At 41.9% G+C, this 19,399-nt stretch overlaps 1 protein-coding gene across 1 annotated transcript; it reads right to left on the minus strand.

The window, feature by feature from the left end:
* Positions 1 to 13,648: 13,648 nt before the first annotated feature.
* LOC103731249 (olfactory receptor 13H1-like) lies at positions 13,649 to 18,384 on the minus strand. Its single transcript, XM_008829618.2, has 3 exons — positions 18,291 to 18,384; positions 16,932 to 16,966; positions 13,649 to 14,602 (listed from the first exon to the last, which is right to left on the minus strand). Exons 1-3 carry the CDS (start codon positions 18,382 to 18,384, stop codon positions 13,649 to 13,651), a joined length of 1,083 nt encoding a protein of 360 aa, XP_008827840.2.
* Positions 18,385 to 19,399: the final 1,015 nt, after the last annotated feature.

The following is a 19,399-nucleotide window of genomic DNA, read 5'->3' on the forward strand; positions in this document are numbered from 1 at the left end:
CTCAAAAAATAATGTGGAAAGCAATAGAGAAAGATATTCAGAGTCGACATCTGGGCTCCATAAACATGAATAAGCATGCACAGCATGTAAGGTTGTCCTGTGACCTCCACATACATATACACACATGGACATGCATCCACACCTATATGTGCACCTGTTCAGAAGACAAGCACACACATGTAAACACAAAAACAAGCAGTTAAAACAGTGCATAATCATAAAGGAGTAATCCACTAAGAAGTATAAAAATCATGAATTTATATACACAAAGTTCCATAGATTTAAAATGTATAAAGCAAAAACTGATATGCCTATAGGAAGAAACCAACAAATGTACAATAATAGAAGTAATTTTTTTGGTCTTTTTGAGATGGGGTCTCCCTGTAGCTCCAGCTGTCCTGGAACTCACTATGAAGACCAGGCTGGCCTTGAACTCACAGAGATCTGCCTGCCTCTGCCTCCCGAGTGCTGGGATTAAAGGCGTGCTCCACCATGCCCGGCCAAACTTCAAAATATTAATAACATAAGACTACAATCTCCAATTACTTTCAATGAAATTCAAAACTATTTATTTATCTATTTATTTGGAAGACATACATGCCCATGAATGCATGACAGAGCATACAAGTAGAAGTCAAAGGACAACCTGAGAGAGTTCTTTCCTTCCACCATCTGGGTCCACATGATCAAACTCAGGATATCAGGCCTGGCAGCAAGTGCCTTTACCTATTGTGATGGTTAGTTTTTGTCAACTTGACACAAACTAGAGGCATGTTCAAAGAAGGAACCTCAATTGTAGAATTTCTTCTATTGGATTGGCCTGTGGGCATATCTGTGAGGCATTTTCTTAATTGCTAATTGATGCAAGAGGGCCCATGTCCACTGTAGGCAATGCTATCATTGGGAAGCTGGGCCTAGGCTATATAAGAAAAGTAAATGAAAAGCCAGAGGAAGAAAGCCAGTAACCAGCATTCCTCCATGGTCTTCACTTCAGTTCCTGCCTCTAGCTTCCTGCTTGAATTCCTACCCTGACTTCCTTCTGTGATGGGCTGTAATTTGTAAACTGAAATAAATGCTTTCCTCCCCAAGTTTCTTTTGGTCATGATATTTAACACAGCATCAGAAACCAAACTAGGACAGAAATTATTACCAGAGAGTGGGATATTGTTGTGATGGATCTGGCCATGTTGTTTGGGAGCAGTATTATGAAAGCATTTAGAGCTTTGGACTGGAAAAGCCATTACATGCTCAGAGCTTAATGTGCTATTCTGGGAGCTCGGAAGACAAGAACGTTTAGAGCAACGCAGATGATGAAGGTCTGGCTTGTGTGTTTCAGAGGAAAGTTTGAGAGTCCCTCAACAACGCTATCAGGACTTTTGTGTGATACTTTCAATTAAGAATCTATGGAAGTGAAACATTTTATGGTTTTCTGGGACAATGGATGTTGGCTAGTTGGAGCTGAAAAATCAACTATGATTAATAAGATATCAGCATTATTGAGGTGAAATCTTCTGGGAACTATTTAACTCAGGTCAGTACATAGAAGCTGTGGCCGGGGGGGGGGCAAGGTTGCATCTTAAGATGGAAGCAGAACTTGGTAATGTGTAAGAGTCCCTATGTGGTACTGGTTTTGATAGCATGAAAGCTGTAGAAGCGAGGGGCTCATGAAGAGAAGTGGAGGTTTGGCATGATGAGAGGCCACTGGTGAAGATAAAGCCCAAGTTGAAGTGGAGACCCTAGGATATTGGAGATGCCAGGACCATGGAATGTCCACCAAGAGCAGCAGTAGGTATGGTGTGGAGCTGGCCTGAACCTACTGAACAAGCTCTGTGTGCTGCGAATGGAAGAGCTGGAGAAGTAGAGCTGTGAAAGCATTTTGATGCACAAAAGATCACAGTTTTCTCTCAGATGTTGGATATTGAGCTACACTCCTGGAATCTGGTTTTGTTTACATGTGCTCGGTCCTCTTTTGAAATAAGAAAGTATTTAACTTGTTCTTAATTTTATCAGAACCCACTGTTAAGACACTGGATATTTTAAAGAGACTAAAAATTTTAATATTATGTTTATTATTTTTGTTTTTATGTTTATGAGTGTATTTCCTGCATGTATGCAAGTGCACCCATGTCATGCAATGCCCATGGATGTCAGAAGAGTGCATCGGATCCCCTGGAACTGGAATTACAGTTGTTAGCTACCATGTGGGTGCTGGGAACAGAACCCAGGTCCTGTGCAAGAGCAGTCAGTGCTCTTAACCACTGAGCCATCTCTCAGCAGTTTCATTGTTAATCGATGTAGTGGTGTAAACTATTGCAAAGTATTAAATTGTAAGATAGATACAGGCTGTGTTTTATACCATTTTCTACCTTTTTTGCATGTTTGAAATATTTCACACACAGAAGGAAGAAAAGGAAGGAAGGAAAGGAAGGAATGGAAGGAGGGAGGGAAGGAAATGAAAGCCAGGGAACACAGGTTTCTAAGCAGAAGAAATAACAACAGCAGTGACCCTAAAATGGAAATGATATAAGTATATTTAGAGATAGAAAGACTAAGTGTACATAACATGAATGGTGAAGAGAGAAGATATCAGAGAAGTTAATCTATATGACCTCAATTTGAAAGAGAGAGAGAGGAGGGAGGGAGGGAGGGAGAAGGAGGGAGAGGGAGAGAGAGAGAGAGAGAGAGAGAGAGAGAGAGAGAGATTGTGTGTTAGGATGTGATCTACGTCTTCCAGGTGAAAATCATAATAGATCACCTAGTTATAAAGTTGGTATAACTCCACTCTGCTTTGTAACTTATTTCTAGAAGATCAATATGAAGTTTACTCTCAGCTCTCTGAACAATTATTACACTTAATACCTGTGGTGCTTTGAATAAATGTCCCCAAATAGGCTCCAACTATTTGAACACTTGGTTAGTTGGTAGTGCTGTTTGCAGAGGTTTAGGAGGTATGGCCTTTGGAGGAAGCATGCCACTGGGGGTGGGCTATAGCCTTGCCTATTTCGATTTTCACTCTTTCTGCTTCCTATACCTGTTTGAAGATGTGTTCTGCTCCAGTTGCCTCTTGCCACGCCTCCCCGCCAAGATGGACTCTTATCCATCTGGAAACATAAGCCAAATAAACTCTTCCTTCTATAAGTAGCCTTGGTTATGATGTTTTATCACAGCAACAGAAAAATAACTAATATAGAAGTTGGTACCACAGAATGGGCTGCTGCTGTGAAGACTTTAACCATGTTGGTTTTGGGAGGTCTGTGGAAGATTTTGGGAGTTCGGATTAGAAAAGCAGTTGAATGCTGTAAGCAGAGCTTAATGGATTGTTCTAGTAGAGGCCCATCTCAAGATGTTTCAGAAGGAGATGGAAACAGGGACTTAAATAGTAACTGGGATATTTTGGCCAAACATCTAGCTGTCATCTGTTAGCAGCCTGAAAACAAAACAGAACAAAAATCCAGGCATAGTGGTGCATGACTTTAATCCCAACGCTTGGGAGGCAGAGGCAGGGGGATATCTGTGAGTTCAAGGCTAGCGTGGTTGACATAGCAAGTTCCAGGCTAGCTGGGACTACAGGGAGACCCTGTCTCAAAAAGACCAAAATCAATCAATCAATAAAAACAAATAAAACATAATGGACTGACTCTCTCTCTCTCTCTCTCTCTCTCTCTCTCTCTCTCTCTTTCCTTCTTTTGGTCTTTTTGAGAGAGGGTCCCCCTGTAGCCCAAGCTGGCCCAGAACTCTATGTAGACCAGGCTGGCCTCAAACTCACAGAGATCTGCCTGCCTCTGCCTTCCGAGTGCTGAGACTAAAGGTGTGTGCTACCACGCCTGTGGACTGATTTCTTTAGTGGAGGAAATTTCAAGACAGCCTAATGTTGAATCAGTTGGATGGTTAGTAGTGAATATTAAGCATATCTACAATGGAAGAGAGCAAATGGGGCAGAAAGAAATACAAAATGTTCAGTATGGGTTGAAAAAGAGGACTCGGAAGCTTAACAATGTTGGAACCAAGGCAGCCAAGGTGAATGTTAGAAGAGAGGAGCTCTTTGATGAGAGTAAAGTCATTAAGGAGAAATGTCTAGATTTGCACTTGAAAAATGGAAAGAAAGAGTATCCTCAGGGAAAGACCCCTTTTCAGCTAAGATTCCAATTTGTGAAAGACAAAGACTTAAGGAGTTTTCTTCACCTAAAAACCACAACATACAGAAGGTGCTGGTAAGGTGGATGAAGCAACTGAGGTCCATCCCAAGATGACAGTGGAATTTGGCAGCGTCATTCATGTGGTGCTGGTTTTAAAGGCATGAACAATGCAGGAATGAGGGGATCGCCAATTCTTCCTACATGGTTTCAGAGAGTCACTGAGGCCAGGCAGCATATGGCAGGTTAGTGCCTATGAGAAGAAGGCCCTAGTAAGCCAAGAGGCCCTAAGGGACCATTGCAATAAAGTTCTGAAGGTCAAGTCTGGTTTGTAATGGAGCCCCCAAGATATTGTAGGTAACAGAGCCATGAGACATCTAACAAGCTGTATACAGGGAATGGCATCAGCTCAGAAGAGAGATGTTTGGTGCATGCAGCAAAGCTGGAGGGGTGAAGCCATCTAAGTCCTTTGGAACTAAAGTCCCAAAATTTGGTGTTTGCCTTGCTGATTTTTGGTCTTGCTTTAGTCTGTTATTTTCCCACTATGCCCCCATTTCTCCCTTTTGGAACAGGAATGTTTATTCAGTTCCACTGTATGTTGGAAGTATGTACATTGTCTTTTGATTTTACAGAAGGTTAGTTAAGAAAATACTTTGAGTGTCAGAAGAGAGTTTGGACTTTAGACTTTTGAACAGTGTTGAGACTGTTAAAATACTATGGGGACTTTTGAAGTTGGACTAGTGCATTTTGTATTATGATACGGTCATGAGTCTATGGGGGCCAGGGAGTGGAATGCGCAAGTTTATATAAGTGTCCCCATAGGCTCCAAGTATTTGAATAGTTGATCAGTTGGCTAGTGCTGTTTGTGGGAGTTCAGGAGGTATGGCCTTTATGAAGGAAGCGCATCACTAGGGGTGGGCTTTAGCTTTGCCCATTTCACTTTCTCTGCTTCTTGTGCCTGCTTGAAGATGTGAGTGCTCAGCTTTCTTCTTCAGCTGCCTCCCCACCATGATGAACTTTTATCCCTCTGGAACCATAAGTCAAACTCTTCCTTCTATAAGTGGCAACAAAAAAGTAACTAATATAATACCTCTCTTAAGGACTGGAGGGAAGGCTCAGTGGTTAAGAGCACTGGATGCTCTTGCAGAAGAACAGGTTCGAATCCCAGCACCCACATGGTGGCTAACAACTGTAACTCCAGTTCCAGGGGATCTGAGACCCTCTTCTGTCCTTTGCGGGTATTATATGACATAGGTGCACTTGCATACCTGCAGGCATAACACTCATACACATAAAATAAAAGTAAATAATTTTTTAAAATACCTCTATTAATAGACTTCTTTCTCCCCAAAGTAGGTAAAAGACCTGTTTTTCCTCAATAGCTAAAGTCAGCCTTTACAGAAATTATTATTCTTTCTCCCGCATTCTTTGATTAGTTCACTGTCATGACTGAAATGTATTTTATAAACCATGGTTTCTTCTAGAAAGTAGGGTAGTAGGGTTGGGGGACTGGTTTTTACTTCTTTATAGGATGGATTTAAATACTATAATTATAGTGATTTTAGCCTTCTTTTTATCTTTTCCAGAAAAGTTCAAACCCAAAATGGAAAATGCATTGTAGTCATATCATAATTTTCATTACTTTACTGCTTTCATTTTTACTTTGTCCTCATAAAGGCATGACTATCATATCTCTAGACCTTCAATCACAAGTCTCCAGTCCCAGTTTAACCTTACTGATTTTTTAATTCTTGCTTATGGCTGCAGTAAACAACCAACTTTCATACCTTGACAAGTTCATTCTGGGATCCCAATCTAATATGAATACTTCATACTTCCCTTAGAGCCTGAGTTATTCTTCTTGCTACCATCTGTAATCTTGCAGGATAAATAGATTAATTAATACACGGAATTTATTGCTCTGGTACATGATATAGTCCTGAAAATACTCTCAAATCAAGTATTCAGAAGTCTAACAGCATTTGTGCATACTATAAAGGGGCATTTATTGTATAACAACGCAATAGACAGCCGAAACAGTCCATACTCACCCAGGGCTCACAGGCAACCCATAGTATGGGCTCTCTTGCATATATTAGTCAGCTTTTGTTCACTGTGATAAAATCCCAGAAGGAAAATCAACTTAAGGAGAGATTATTTTGTCTCATATTTTCAGACAATTCAGCCCATGGTCACTTGACTTTGCTGCTTATAGGTGCGCAGTGGCAGAACATCAAAGCAGAGAGCATGAGATGAAGCAGTCTAGCTCACCACATGACAGTTAGAAAGTACAGAAAAAGAGAGGAAGTGGCAAAGGGCAAGTAGTAACTTAGAACTGGGCTGGAAACTTAGCTCAGGTAGAGCATGTGCCTAGCATGCTGGAGATCCTAGATTCAATTCAATGTATCACATGGCAAAAAAGGAATATCCAAAGGTATACCCCTAAGGACACATTCCATTTAACTAGATCTCACCTCCTAAGTTTCTATCACCTCCTAGAAGGTGATACATGACATCAGAACCCTCATGATTTAATCACCACCCAAAGATCCCTGAACACTGCTCATTGGTGACTAAGCCTTCAATATATGAGTCTTGGGAGATATTCCAGATTCAAATCAATGTAGCTACATTCTTGGAGTTTTCTTTCTCCAACACACGCATCTACCACAGGTTAAGCTGCTAGTCTCTTAACATATACCCTAGCACTACCAAACACTCTGGTAAAGTACAGTATTTTTTCTAATTCTTTTTTGTTTGGTTTGTTTTTGAGATAGAGTCTCCCTGTAGTCTCAGCTGGCCTGGAACTCACTATGTAGACCAGGCTGGCCTGTGAGTTTGACTCACAGAGATCTGCCTGTTTCTGTCTTTTCAGTGCTTGGATTAGAGGTGTGAGCTACCATGCCTGGCTTTTTCCCAGTTCTTAATCCTTCCTTTTACCCTTATAATGTCCTTAGTCTTATAATGTTGAAATTCTTCCTTTTATTAGCAGGATATACACTTGGACCATATGTATCCCATTAGCTAACTGAATGTGGCCAAAGTAACGACATACTAATTTGACCCCAGGCCTTAATTAGCTCACTCATACTTCTACCATCATCACAAAAGAGTATGTCCAATATCCAGGTTTATTAGCTAATTTTTTCTTGTTGTGATAAAATACTGTGACCAAGGCAAACATATAGAAGGATGATTTTGTTTGGCTTATGATTCAGAGAATTACAGTCCATAATGATGGAGGAGGCATGGCAGCAGAGGTGGCAGGAGCAGAAGCCAAGTGATCACATCTTCAAGCAGGCAGAGGAAGCAAAGTACAATCGGAAATCGGGCAAGGCTTAAGAACTCTCAAACCCTGCTCCCAGTGACCTGATTTCTCCAGCAAGGCCACACCTCCTAAAATCTTCCAAAACTGTGACCAACTGGGGACAAATACTCAGAGCCTGTGAAGGTCATTCTCATTCAAACCACCACAATTGAGAAGGTAATAAGAACTTTACACAGGCAAGGGTCTAAATTATGAGCCTTATCCATTTGAGTGTGGGTATGGGTTGATAGTTTGGGTCATTGCTCAAATAGGCCAGGCCTGAAATCCTAGGGAAGTTCTACTGTGGCAATCACCAATACTGTTGAATTTTTATTTCCTTTGTCCAGGATATCCTCCCATTCTTACAACAATTAAAGATTTCCTCTGTCTCATAATATCTATTTGGCATACTGGGGTAGATGGCAGTGCAGGGACATGGAGGTAATGCCATCATTCCCATTAGATTTGGGGAGACAGTAGGGAGAGGGTAAATAAGAATAGGGTAAGGAAGGCCAGGCATGGTGATGCACACCTTTAATCCCAGCACTCGGGTGGCAGAGGCAGGTGGCTCTCTGTGAGTTCAAGGCCAGCCTGGTGTACACAGTGAGTTCCAGGACAGCTGGGGCTACACGGGAGACCCTGTCTCCAAAAGATAAAAAAATTTAAAGAAAGAGTAGGGTTAGGAACAGGTTTATTGGGGAATAGCAGGATAGCAGATACAACTTTCTGACTGTGACCTTGTTACAAATTGTGTCCTTCATGAAGTCAGTGGTGGAGGCCCTGTTTGACATCTGTCAAGTTGGTTGTTCCAAGTGCATTGTGGTTAGGGGGTCTAGCCCATTGCCATAGAGCTTAGTAAGGCATAGGCTGGTATAAAAATCAGAAGACCCCCTCCAAATAGAGCCATCAACACCCATGTAAAACACTGCTAATGCAATCCTTTGAGATCAGCTCCAGTCATTTGGAGATATTTTAGTCAGATCTATGGAAAACAGTACGGTTAACAATATCATTAAGCTTAACTAGCTTGACCATAATTTGACCATAATTTCCCAGTGTCCCCCATTGAATTCCTCAGGCTTCTACCATGTTTTGAACAGTCAGCCTCTAGGTTTGTGACTGGAGCAGGGCTATAGGGTCCTTAATTGCTGGCTGTAGTCCTCAAGTTTCAGCTGTGCATAGATTGACCAGCTTCTGTTGTGGTCAAAGTAGGACACTGGCTATGAAAGATGATCTTGAGGGGATTCTTACGGTCTCCAGTTGCATCCACTGAGCTAGTCATTCAGGTGGAGCAGCAGGATTTATCCAGGTATGATGGATCCAGTTATCTATCCCTGTAACTTTTAAGGCTCTGGGAGTGGCTAGAGGAACAAGGTAGTGTCCCTTCCAGGTGGGTTTGAGGGGTGCCTTATGCCAATCCTTTGTCCATATGAGGTCTTCTGGCTTGTAGGAATGTACTGGATTACTTATGGGAAGGTGAAGCCTCTCTATTACTCACTGATGAAACTGAACTCTGGTATTAGCCAGAAGCTGCAGTTGAGTGTTGAATTGTAAGTTTCTCATTTCCCTGTGGTCCTTAAGGACTCTTATGAGGTGAAGGGGTCTCTCAAACAGAATCTCATAAGGTGAAAGCTTAATTCCTGCTCAGGGAGCGTATCTCACTCATAAGAGAGCTATAGGCAGTACTAAGTCCAGGAATTGGAACTCCTGACAAGAAATCAGAGCTAGTTTTAGAACCCAATTCATATGTTCTGCTTTCCCTGATCTCTTAGGCTGGTAAGCCATATGTAAATTCCATTTCAGTTGTAGGGCCTCAACAGTGGAGGACAGCAACAGCTTCTCAGTCCCAAACTGCTTCTAAGATATGTAAAATTTAAGTTTGATTTTTTTTATTGCTTTTCCTCCTGCAGTGAATAGCTCCCTTTCCTTGTGGATGACTCCATGCATAAAGAGGGTGGCAAAGGCATATCTTTAGTCTATATAAATTCTTACCCTTTGTCCTTTGCTTCCTTTCAGGGCCTGATTAGGGATAACAGATTTGCTTGTTGAGCTGACCATCCCATAGGGAAGATGTCTGACTTTATTCAGTCTCTGTCACCACTGCCAGACACTTTATCTTTAAGGGGAAGCTGCCACTGTCAGTGTAGAGGGGTGCTATCCAGGGAGGGCAGAGGCTGATTTGTGAGATTTGGGTAACTGGAATAAATCTCATCTGTCATGCAATGCCATCATGGTCTGGGGTTCTTGATTCAGGAGGCATGAAGGTGACTGGATTTAGTGTTCTAACCGTCTCCAGGTGAGCTTAGAGATTCTCACAGAAGAGACTCTGGTAGTGGCTCATTCATGGGTTTGTAAGCCAATGGTGCCCTCTATGCTCCATTAGGATTGTGACTGCATGTGGTACCTTGATATTTAGACTTTGTCCCATAGCTAGTTTGTCTGCCTTCTCAGCTTCTCAGTATGATGGCAGCCAGGACCCACAGACAGGGTAGCCATCTGGGAGTAGCCAGTTAGGGATCTTCTTCTAAGAGGGCATTTCTGACCCATGCCTCTGCATTCAATTCTTCTGGTGGGAGCTGAGTCATCATTTCTGAGCCTTAATCATTACTCGTCATCATCATTGTTCCTCCATATTAAGGAGGGTTAGGAGGAGCTGGCAGCTGTTGCTCTAGGTGGGAAGATGAGTTTGACAAATATATTCCACTAGGCCTGTTATAGTCTGTGGTTTCTCAGAGTATGAGGGGGTGTGGTGTTTCCAATTAAGCAAGTCTGTGGTAGAGAAGGGTTGGTAGTAGAAAACAGGCTTCCCTTCCTCTTTGCTTCCATCTGACACCACATGCTGGGGCCCTCTAGTCTTGGAGTGGCATCTGGAGGATGGGTAGCTGCCTCTGGACTGAACAGAGATGTTTTCCCACCTGTTCTGGCTCCTCAGACCTCAGAGGAGATACTGATTTCAGAGGAGGGAAGGTGGTGTCCACTATAGATAGAGAAGCATAGTCTTCAAGCCTTGGGGGAGATACAAACGGTGGTGGACTGTCTGGCAAAGGAGGGACCTCTGACTTAGATGAAGAAGCATAAGACGGCAGTGGCAGTGAGGGCTCATCTGGGTCTCCCTGGAAGACTGGTAGAGTCTTGGTAGAGCCTTCGTTTTTTTATGGAGTCCTGGCAAGCAGAATCCTAGTATGTCCCTGTCTACAGTGCAGCATCTTACCCAGGGCAGCTAGTCAGGACAGTGCAATGTGTATTCAGGAATCTACATATGGGAATTGTCTAGAGGTCCCTGTCTACAGTGCACCATCTTACCCAGGGCGGCTAGTCAAGATAGTGCAATATACAGTCAGGAATCTATATGGGAAATTGTCTAGAGATCCTAAATCTCCAGTTATCACCTAGCACACTGCCTTAACCTTAGTTATATCCAAAGTTCCTTCAGGGGTCATTCAACATGAAGATTTGGCCATTCTATTTCACAGGAGTCCTCAATTTTCCTGGCATCATCTTAGTACCACAATCTCCTGAATATCCCGTCCTGAAATTTTTGATCATATAATCTAGGACAGTGCATTTTGAGTGAGATTCTCCCATGTTGCACCTTCTGTTGTGCCAGTGTCACAGAAAAAAGACAAGGACCTTCAGAACAGCCATTGCCTGGAACTTCCTTCACCCCACCTGGCTGTACCCCTAGTAGGGAATTAGACTCCTCTTGCCATATAACAGGTTCATATAGTGTCCTGAACATGGATCTGACTTGCAGCGATGGATGGGATCCCCCAGAGTCAGACACTACCTTATAGTCTTATGAGGTAGTCACAGAATCACGGGTTTGGGGTCCAAACAGACTCTGTAGCTGGAGAGCCACGGAGGCATATATGCACACACACAGTAGACATACCCTCATACAAGGCTCCAGACAGAAACCTCCCTATGAAGCATTCCTACCTGAAGCAATTATGAGTTTGCCAGGGTTTAAGCTCGTCTTCCACTGGGGTGGTGTGCCTATCTACCAAGGTGCCCAGGGAAGCTTACTGGTTCCTGAAGTCATGACTGATTCCTCCAGTTCCCTTTCAGATCTCTTGAGTGAAGCATGGTTGGAAGGCTCAGGCCACAGCCTGTGGTGTCTTGGCTCCCGAACAAGTATCCAGACAATACTTCCTGGTTCTCCCTGAGGAGCTCCCAGCTTCACAAAGGTTCACAGCTGGCAGTGGTTTCAAAGGGCCAGCCTGATCTGAAAGCACTGAGTGGTGGTGGGGTTTCCAGGTCAGGGAACAACGTGTGATTGGAAAAACTGCATTGGGAGCTGCAACTTTCAAAGCAGACACCAGGGACGAAGTGGGAAGTAACAGCTTTTATTCCTGATCCTGCTGGTAGTAGGCCCAGGGGCGTAAGCTCCAAAGTCTGAGCCTAGGTAGTACATTCTTTACAATATTTATAGATAATTCAACATCATCCCAAACCTACTCCAGCATTGCTGGGCACTGGGATTATGGGGCCTTCCAGCATACATGATTGTAAGCCATGTATGGGGGTCTACATGACCTGGGGCCATGCACAGAGGTCTCTACCATATGGATCATAAAGGAGGTGGGGCTGAGTTGGAATTCTAATCAGGGAAGAATATTTACAGAAACAAAAGCAAGGGTTATCCACCTGTTTTCTCATGCCAGCAGGGTCTTGTTTTCTTAGGTAAACTTTGTTTTCTCAGGCTAGCTGCTCTGGGTTTTTTCTCAATTAATTTGTTTTTTCTTTCTTAATTGATTTTAGTTCTCCTCTTCAGATGTATCACCTAAACCTCCACAAACAGCGCCACCAAATATTTGGATACACCACGTTACCTTTTGGACCCAGAATAAGAGACTGGAGTATGGTCATTCTAGCTATGTGATGTTCATAGTATGAGCGTACTATAACTTATTTAAACATTGTTCTATCAATGGGAACTTAGGACCTTTGTTCAAAATTCTTACAAGTCCAAAGAATGCTTTGACAAGCTTTTTGCACATATATATTACCGTACATCTATGAGCACACGCAAGTGGCATGATGATGTGGGATACCAAATTTTTTTTTTACCTCCATTTTCCTAGAACTGATGACTAAAGTTTACAGTTGTGAAAAAAACTTCGAGATAGTTCAAGATTATCTTCCATTATAAGAGAAGAGGGCAATGCATTTAGGATCAACCACCTCACTGTATCTTCCTTACCAAAAACATGGAGTTACCTTTTGAGAGGTTCTTCCATGTTGAGAAGGATCCAGAGGCAAGCACCTCAAGTGTACAGTCTGTGGGTATCTATGAAGAGTAGACAGTAACAGCTTCTTCCAAGTAGGGTATTTCTAGAGCCACCAGGAGCCACCAGGCTTGCAGATATTCCCCAGTACTCTCCAGGTAGCAAATTCAGAAGACAAAGTCAGTGCCAGAAGAGGGCCATGTGGCAAACAAATGGTTCATCCAAATGTTTGATTTTCATTGTTGCTAAAATTATCCCCCACAAAGCTATTCAAATTTGTATTCCACTTTCAATGCTATTTTTTTCTTTCTTTCTTTATTTTATGTGTATGAGTGTTTTGCCTGTGTATATATAACTGCATCCATGCATGCAAGCCCATGCAGGACAGAGTTAGGCATCAGAAACCCTGGAACTGGAGTTACTGGAGGTTGTTAGCCACCATGTGGGTGCTGGGGACTGAACCCGGGTCCTCTTCAAGGCCAGCCAGTGCTCTTAACTGCTCCAGCTCCTTGATGGTATTTTCTTAAATACACATCAACACTATATGTTTTTCATTTTTGTTAATTTAATTTTCGTAATATAATTAAAAGGTGCCATCTATTATTGCTTAAATTTTTATGTCTTCTTTACAGAATTTAGTATTTTTGCCCTTTGGCCATTTTCAACTGGAATATTTATCTTTTGTCTTAATGATTTTCAAGAGGTTTATCTATGAAGACCATTGATCATCTTCTGTCATGAACTTGCAAACTTCGCTCCTCATGTGGAGCTTGCATTTTAATTCTGATTAAGATGCATGCAACACACAACAGTTTTATATTTTTGTTATAAAATTCTTGTTCTTGTGTGATTTCAATTCTTCAGATGCTTTGCAAGTCCTTTCCCATCTCTGAAGTGTTATTCACAGATGTAAAGTTAGCGGGAAAACTAAAGCCATTGGGCTATCCTATAGCCCAGCATGCTGTTGTGTTCTTGAGGAATTAGGACTTGGCTCCACAAGTTACTCTCCTGAGAGCAGCTTTCACATCCTTATTCCTCAGGGTATAGATGAGTGGATATAGCATTGGGGTCACTGCTGCATAAAATATTGAGACAACTTTGTCCCCATCAAGGGACCTTTTGCTCTGTGGTCTCACATAAATGTGTATTAGTGTCCCAAAGTAGATAGCAACCACGATCAAGTGATAGCCACATGTGGAAAAGGCTTTAAGCCTGGCCTCAGTTGGATGAATTCTTAAGATAGCCCTGAGGATACAGAGGTAAGAGATAAGAATGAAAATTAAAGGTACTGGCATTGAAATGACAGCGCATGCCATCATCATAATCTCTAGGGAAATGGCATTGGAACAGAGCAATTTGAAGATAGCCTGAACCTCACAAGAGAAGTGATTGATTGCATTATGCCCACAAAAACTGATTGGAAAGAGTAGAATGGGCAGAACAATGAGAAGGAGAGCTGCCGTCCAAGCAACTAAAGCCATGAAAATGCGTACTCGAGAAGACATGACCAGGTTATACCTCAGTGGATTTGAAATAGCCACAAATCGGTCATAAGCCATAAGGGCAAGAAGAAAACATTCAGCCAGTGCCAAGAAGGCTCTGATAGCAAGCTGGGCAAAACAGGAGCTGTAGGAGATAGTGGAGAAGTTCTGCAATGAGTTTACCGTGATCAAGGGTACAGCACTGGTGGAAAACAAAAGATCCAGTAAAGACAGGTTACCAAGAAAAAAATACATTGGGGTGTGTAGTTGAGAGTTGCTGCCTACCAGGAAAATGACCAGGCTGTTTTCTGCCAAAGTGACTGTGTAAAGAAACATCAGTGTCCAGAAGACAACACTCTGGGATATGGGATGCCTAGAAAGTCCCAAAAGAATGAATTCAGTCACTCTGGTATGATTTCCAATCTCCTGGTAATTCATTTCCTTTATACACAGCTACAAAAGGGGAGAGAAAGCAGAAGAGTCATTTCTTTGTCAACAGAGAATGTGTTTATTATACTACCATTTCAGTTAAAGCGCAGCAACCCTTGACAATGGTTCATCTTTAAAGTTTTCAGCCCCCAAACCGCCAGAAGTTTCAGTAGTCCACTCCCATCCCCACATCCTTGCTGGGAAAATAAAAAGGCAATCCTTTAGTAAAAAGGGTTGACTCTCAGACTTGTACGAAGACAAGTATTAAGGAAGAAATACCAGAAGATCCGCCAAACTTTCTGGACAATAGTCTTCCCATGAATTTCCACTCCATAAACTTAAATGAGGCCTGACCATAGATATAAACCAAACAGCTCTGTCATTTCAGGGCTGAGATGGCAGTATGGTAGCACAGGGTAAAGAAGAGGCAATGGAGAAATGGAAGATTAACAGATAAGAATATTTAGGGCTATTGCAGGCATGGTAAGGACTGCCCTACTTGATACCTCTGCTGTCTTCAGACTTTCTGTGTGTGGGAAGAAACATGACGCTGGCATGGCAGAAAAGCTCCACTCTGGATTTTGTTGCAGTTTTTAGCTGACAAGACCTAGGTTGATATCCATTACATCAAAATGATGAGATGTAACATTTTGATAATTTTCTCAACTTTTATCTTAAAGCAGTAATGACAGAATAAACAGATATAGACAGATTTTCATATGCTTAAGAATTGTAGGATTCTGGGGCTGGAGAGATGGCTCAGTGGTTAAGAGCACCAACTGCTCTTTCAGAGGACCTGGGTTTGATTCCCAGCATCCACATGGAGGCTACAAACCGTTCTTAACTCCAGTTCCAGGGGAATCTGACGCCCTCTCTGACCTTCGCAACATTGCACAACACGGGTGCACTCACATACATACAGGCAATACACTCATACACAAAAAATAAAAATAATAAAATATTTAAAGAAAAGAATTGTAGGATTCCAATATCAGAATGTAGGAGAAAAGCACTTACCTTAGTCCTAAATCAGCCTGCCCCTTCACTTTATCTGTGCCCCCCAAATCTTCAAACAGTTGACTTTTTTTTAATAGAAAAGGGTCCTTCTTGCCACTTCAGGACAGATTAACCAAATCTATGTCATGTGACTCCAGTTTCTCACATTTCTCCAACTTCTTCCCTGCCTTGTGGCATTGGATGCTCTGAGTAGTGAGAGATCCTGGAGGAAGTGTCCATGTCTTCCCCAGGCCCCAGCAAACAGCCTGTACAAACCAGGAGTGCACAGTGGAGGTGGAAAAGAGATGGAACTTTTCTGCAAGGCATTCCAGGAAGTAATTGTCAACATATCACATTCGTTTGCAATGATCCCAGTTACAGAACTGACAAGTGAGAGGACTGAGGCTAGTTTGAGCTAAGTCCTCAAAAACCTGCCAAAGCCTGTCACTAGTTCAGTAGACCTCAACCATTTTTGCTTATCTCCTGTCAAAAGAATTTTAGAAAACTATTCCCACACAGACATTTAAACCAATATCTGAAATGTAAGTTTAAGTAGTTGCAAGGATATAATTTCTTGCTTACTGCAAATTCTCATCATTTAAAATTTTCCCTGCATTAAGATTCCTCAGAAAGACTTTGTTTATCCTCAGCAATGTGGACAGCTGTGTTTGAACAACACCAAGACCAGTCAGCATGTCAAAGGCCACTGGCAGGAATAGTCCATGGTGAGCTTCTGGTGAAAAGGCTGCTGCTATGGTTCTCATCCCATAGCAGGTCAGTAATCCTGGAAGGTGATTACTTCTTGCCATCTGCAATAACTCCAACCTCACACAGAAGTGCTCATAACCCTCCCCCTATCAAATCATGACATATTTTCCCAAATTCAATAATGCTTTAGAGGGCCATGAAGACTTCACTTACCTAAATGATGGATCTGATTCTCTTGGAAGATAACTGTTGTCTCTGTAGTAGAAAATGAACATGGAGACACAGATGAGGATTTCTTGTTTCCCAGGGGCATAGGCTAAATTTCACTCTTTCCATAACTATTAACATTTCTCAATAAGTTGGTCCCAAGATTCTAAGGTCCACATGGGACATGCACAAGGGACATCTCTCTAGACACAAGTTTTCCAAGAACTTCAGAGACCTGGACTGTGCCAAGACAATCATATGAATCCAAGTTGTCCTATACTCTACTCCATGCAACCCCATTGCCTACAGTTCAGGGCTGCAGTGAAGCCAGGTTAGGTAATATTCAAGTCTAGTCCTCTTGGTACAATTGGTCAACCATACTTGGAAAATACCCAGCTACATTTACACTCTAGAAAAAGAGACTTTCTGTCATGTGACGCACAATGTGGCCCAGGAACACGACCATAACGTCCCAATCTGCAATTAGACAAAATGGAAGAGTTGGCTTAGAGGTTGATTCTTCTGGCCTTATTAGACAGATCAAGATTTAGGCAATACAGAAGGATCTTGGTGGGAAAAGCCTCGGAAGAAACAATTAGAAGTATATGCCAACTATAACGATGAAGTTATGAGTCTCCTCTGTGGGCAGCCATGGTAGTTAATGTAGTCCCTAGTGGAGTAAAGACATCGATTCTGTGAGCCAAAGAATCACAACAAATAACAAGTTCATACAACAATTTCACAGCCCAATGCATGGGATTTCTGTGCCTCAGGTCCAAAGCCACATTTCAGGACTCCTATAATCAGTGATTCTTGTCCAGACTAATGAAATATTACACAGATTCTGTGGTGTGAGGGAGGCAGAACCAAGAAGAGTTCACAGGTGCATAAGAAACTAAATACAGGCACTTGAAGCACACATTAAGAATTGAGCACTGGGGCTGGAGAGATGGCTCAGCGGTTAAGTACACTTGCTGCTCCTTCAGAGGATGTTAGTTCAGTCTCCAGCATCCATGTCGAGCAGTTCACAACCGTCTGTAACTCCAGTTCCAGGGGATCCAACATCTTCTTTTCATTTTCCATGGGCACTGCACACACGTTACACATGCATACAAACATTCATATATATAAAATAAAAAATTTTAAAAATATTTTAGCATTAAGCATTGTAATTAAGCCTATTTGAATCTGGCACATCATGTCCTATTTCAGCACAATTTATTATGTTTGTGAATAAGTTACAAATGTAGAAATTATTTCATTTTTAAGTTATGAAAAAAATTACCTTAAAACACCCTTCTTTGACCTGGAGAGATGAGTTAGTGGTTAAGAGCACTGGGTGCTCTTGCAGAGGCACCCAGACTCAGTTCCCAGCACCTACATGGTGGCTAACAACTGTCTGTAACTCCAGTTCCAAGGGGTCCAACACCCACTTCTGGCCTCCTTGGGCATTGCATGTATGTGGTGTACTACATACATGCAGACGATATACTCATACACATAAAAATAAAAAATAAAAATCTTTAAAAAAACCTTCTTTTGTGTATGTGTGTGTGTTCATATGTATATATGTGCACCCACCCTTGGGAGCATGTGCATGCATCTGAAGGCCAGACAATGTCAGGTATCTCCTTCAATCACTCTTCATCTTATTTTTAAGACAGGATCTCTTATTGAACCTGATGTTCATAAAAGACCCTTCTTTTCACTCTTCCGAGAATTTCTTAAATGAGTACCTATCTCAGTAGTTCCTCTAATATTCCACAACCACATTACAATCAGGCTTTTATTCTGACCACACCGTCACAACTGCCATCACCATGATCTGCAATGTCCTCTACCGAGAAGTCTGCCTTCAAGCCTATGCACTCATCTAGCTCACCTATCAGCAGCATTTGACTGTGGATCACACCCTTTTCCTTTCTTCCCTGAAGGAACCATATATCGAATGCTTTTGGTTTCCTCCCACTTTGTTAGACACTGTCTTCTCTGCTGGCTCTCCTCTTTGTCCCCACATCAATTCGGGGATTAGTCCACAGTGGTTCTCCTCTATAGCTTTTCTACTCCCCCAACTTCATGGCTTGGAATACTGTTTGCATTCTGATAATCCCAAAATTTAGATCTCCATCCCTAAGCTCCTAACTCACCTGTCTAACTACTTGCTCAAACATCTGTACTTGATGTCTAATAGCCACCTTGATTTCAACATGGCCAATCAAATTATTTTTTAAAACTACTAGTACATAGTAAGTATTAATTGTTCATATTAATGGCTTTCACTGTGACATCTTCATACATGCATGTATCATGCCTTTGATCATATCCACACTCCTAAATATTCTCTCTTGTCCTCCTCTCTCTTTCTGTCTCCTCACTCTTCCCTAGGAGTCCCTCTACTACTTTCCCACTCTTTATTTTTGTTTCTTTGTTTTATTTTATTTAGGTTTCCCTAGCTGGTAGTCTTCAGTTAAGCTGATGATCCTCACTGCTATATATTTTATTTATTTAAATTTTTTTTGATTTATTTATTTTTATTTTATGTGTATGAGTATATTGCCTGCATGTATGTAAGTGCACCCATATTTTGCAAAGCCCATGGAGGCCAGAAGAGGGTATCGGATCCCCTGGAGTTACAAGTGGTTGTTAGCTGCCATGTGGATGCTGGGAATAGAACCTGGGTCCTCTGCAAGAGCAGCCAGTGCTCTTAACCACTGAGTCATCTCTGTAGCCCCCTCACTGCTATTTAGATAGGAGAAACAGATAGCAGGAACAATTATTTAACCAGAAAATCGGTAGTAAATTGCAATAAAAAGCAATTGTGAACTTCAATTGCATCTATCCCAAATATGGCTGAGAAACAAATGAGTTATAATACTCCTAGGATAAATGACATTTAAATATTATTAAAGC

The sequence above is a fragment of the Nannospalax galili genome, unplaced genomic scaffold, assembly GCF_000622305.1.
Source record: "Nannospalax galili isolate Female #2095 unplaced genomic scaffold, S.galili_v1.0 scaffold513, whole genome shotgun sequence".
NCBI classification, from domain to species: Eukaryota; Metazoa; Chordata; class Mammalia; order Rodentia; family Spalacidae; genus Nannospalax; species Nannospalax galili.

Coding starts and splice junctions, on each gene's coding strand:
- LOC103731249 (XM_008829618.2), bottom strand. CDS start 18,384: ATGCTGCTGATAGGTGAGCTAGATGAGTGCATAGGCTTGAAGGCAGAC. Junction 16,967..18,290: donor TGGTGATGGCAGTTGTGACG/GTGTGGTCAGAA, acceptor GTCTAATTGCAG/ATTGGGACGTTATGGTCGTG. Junction 14,603..16,931: donor TCGTGTTCCTGGGCCACATT/GTGCGTCACATG, acceptor CCCCTTTTGTAG/CTGTGTATAAAGGAAATGAA.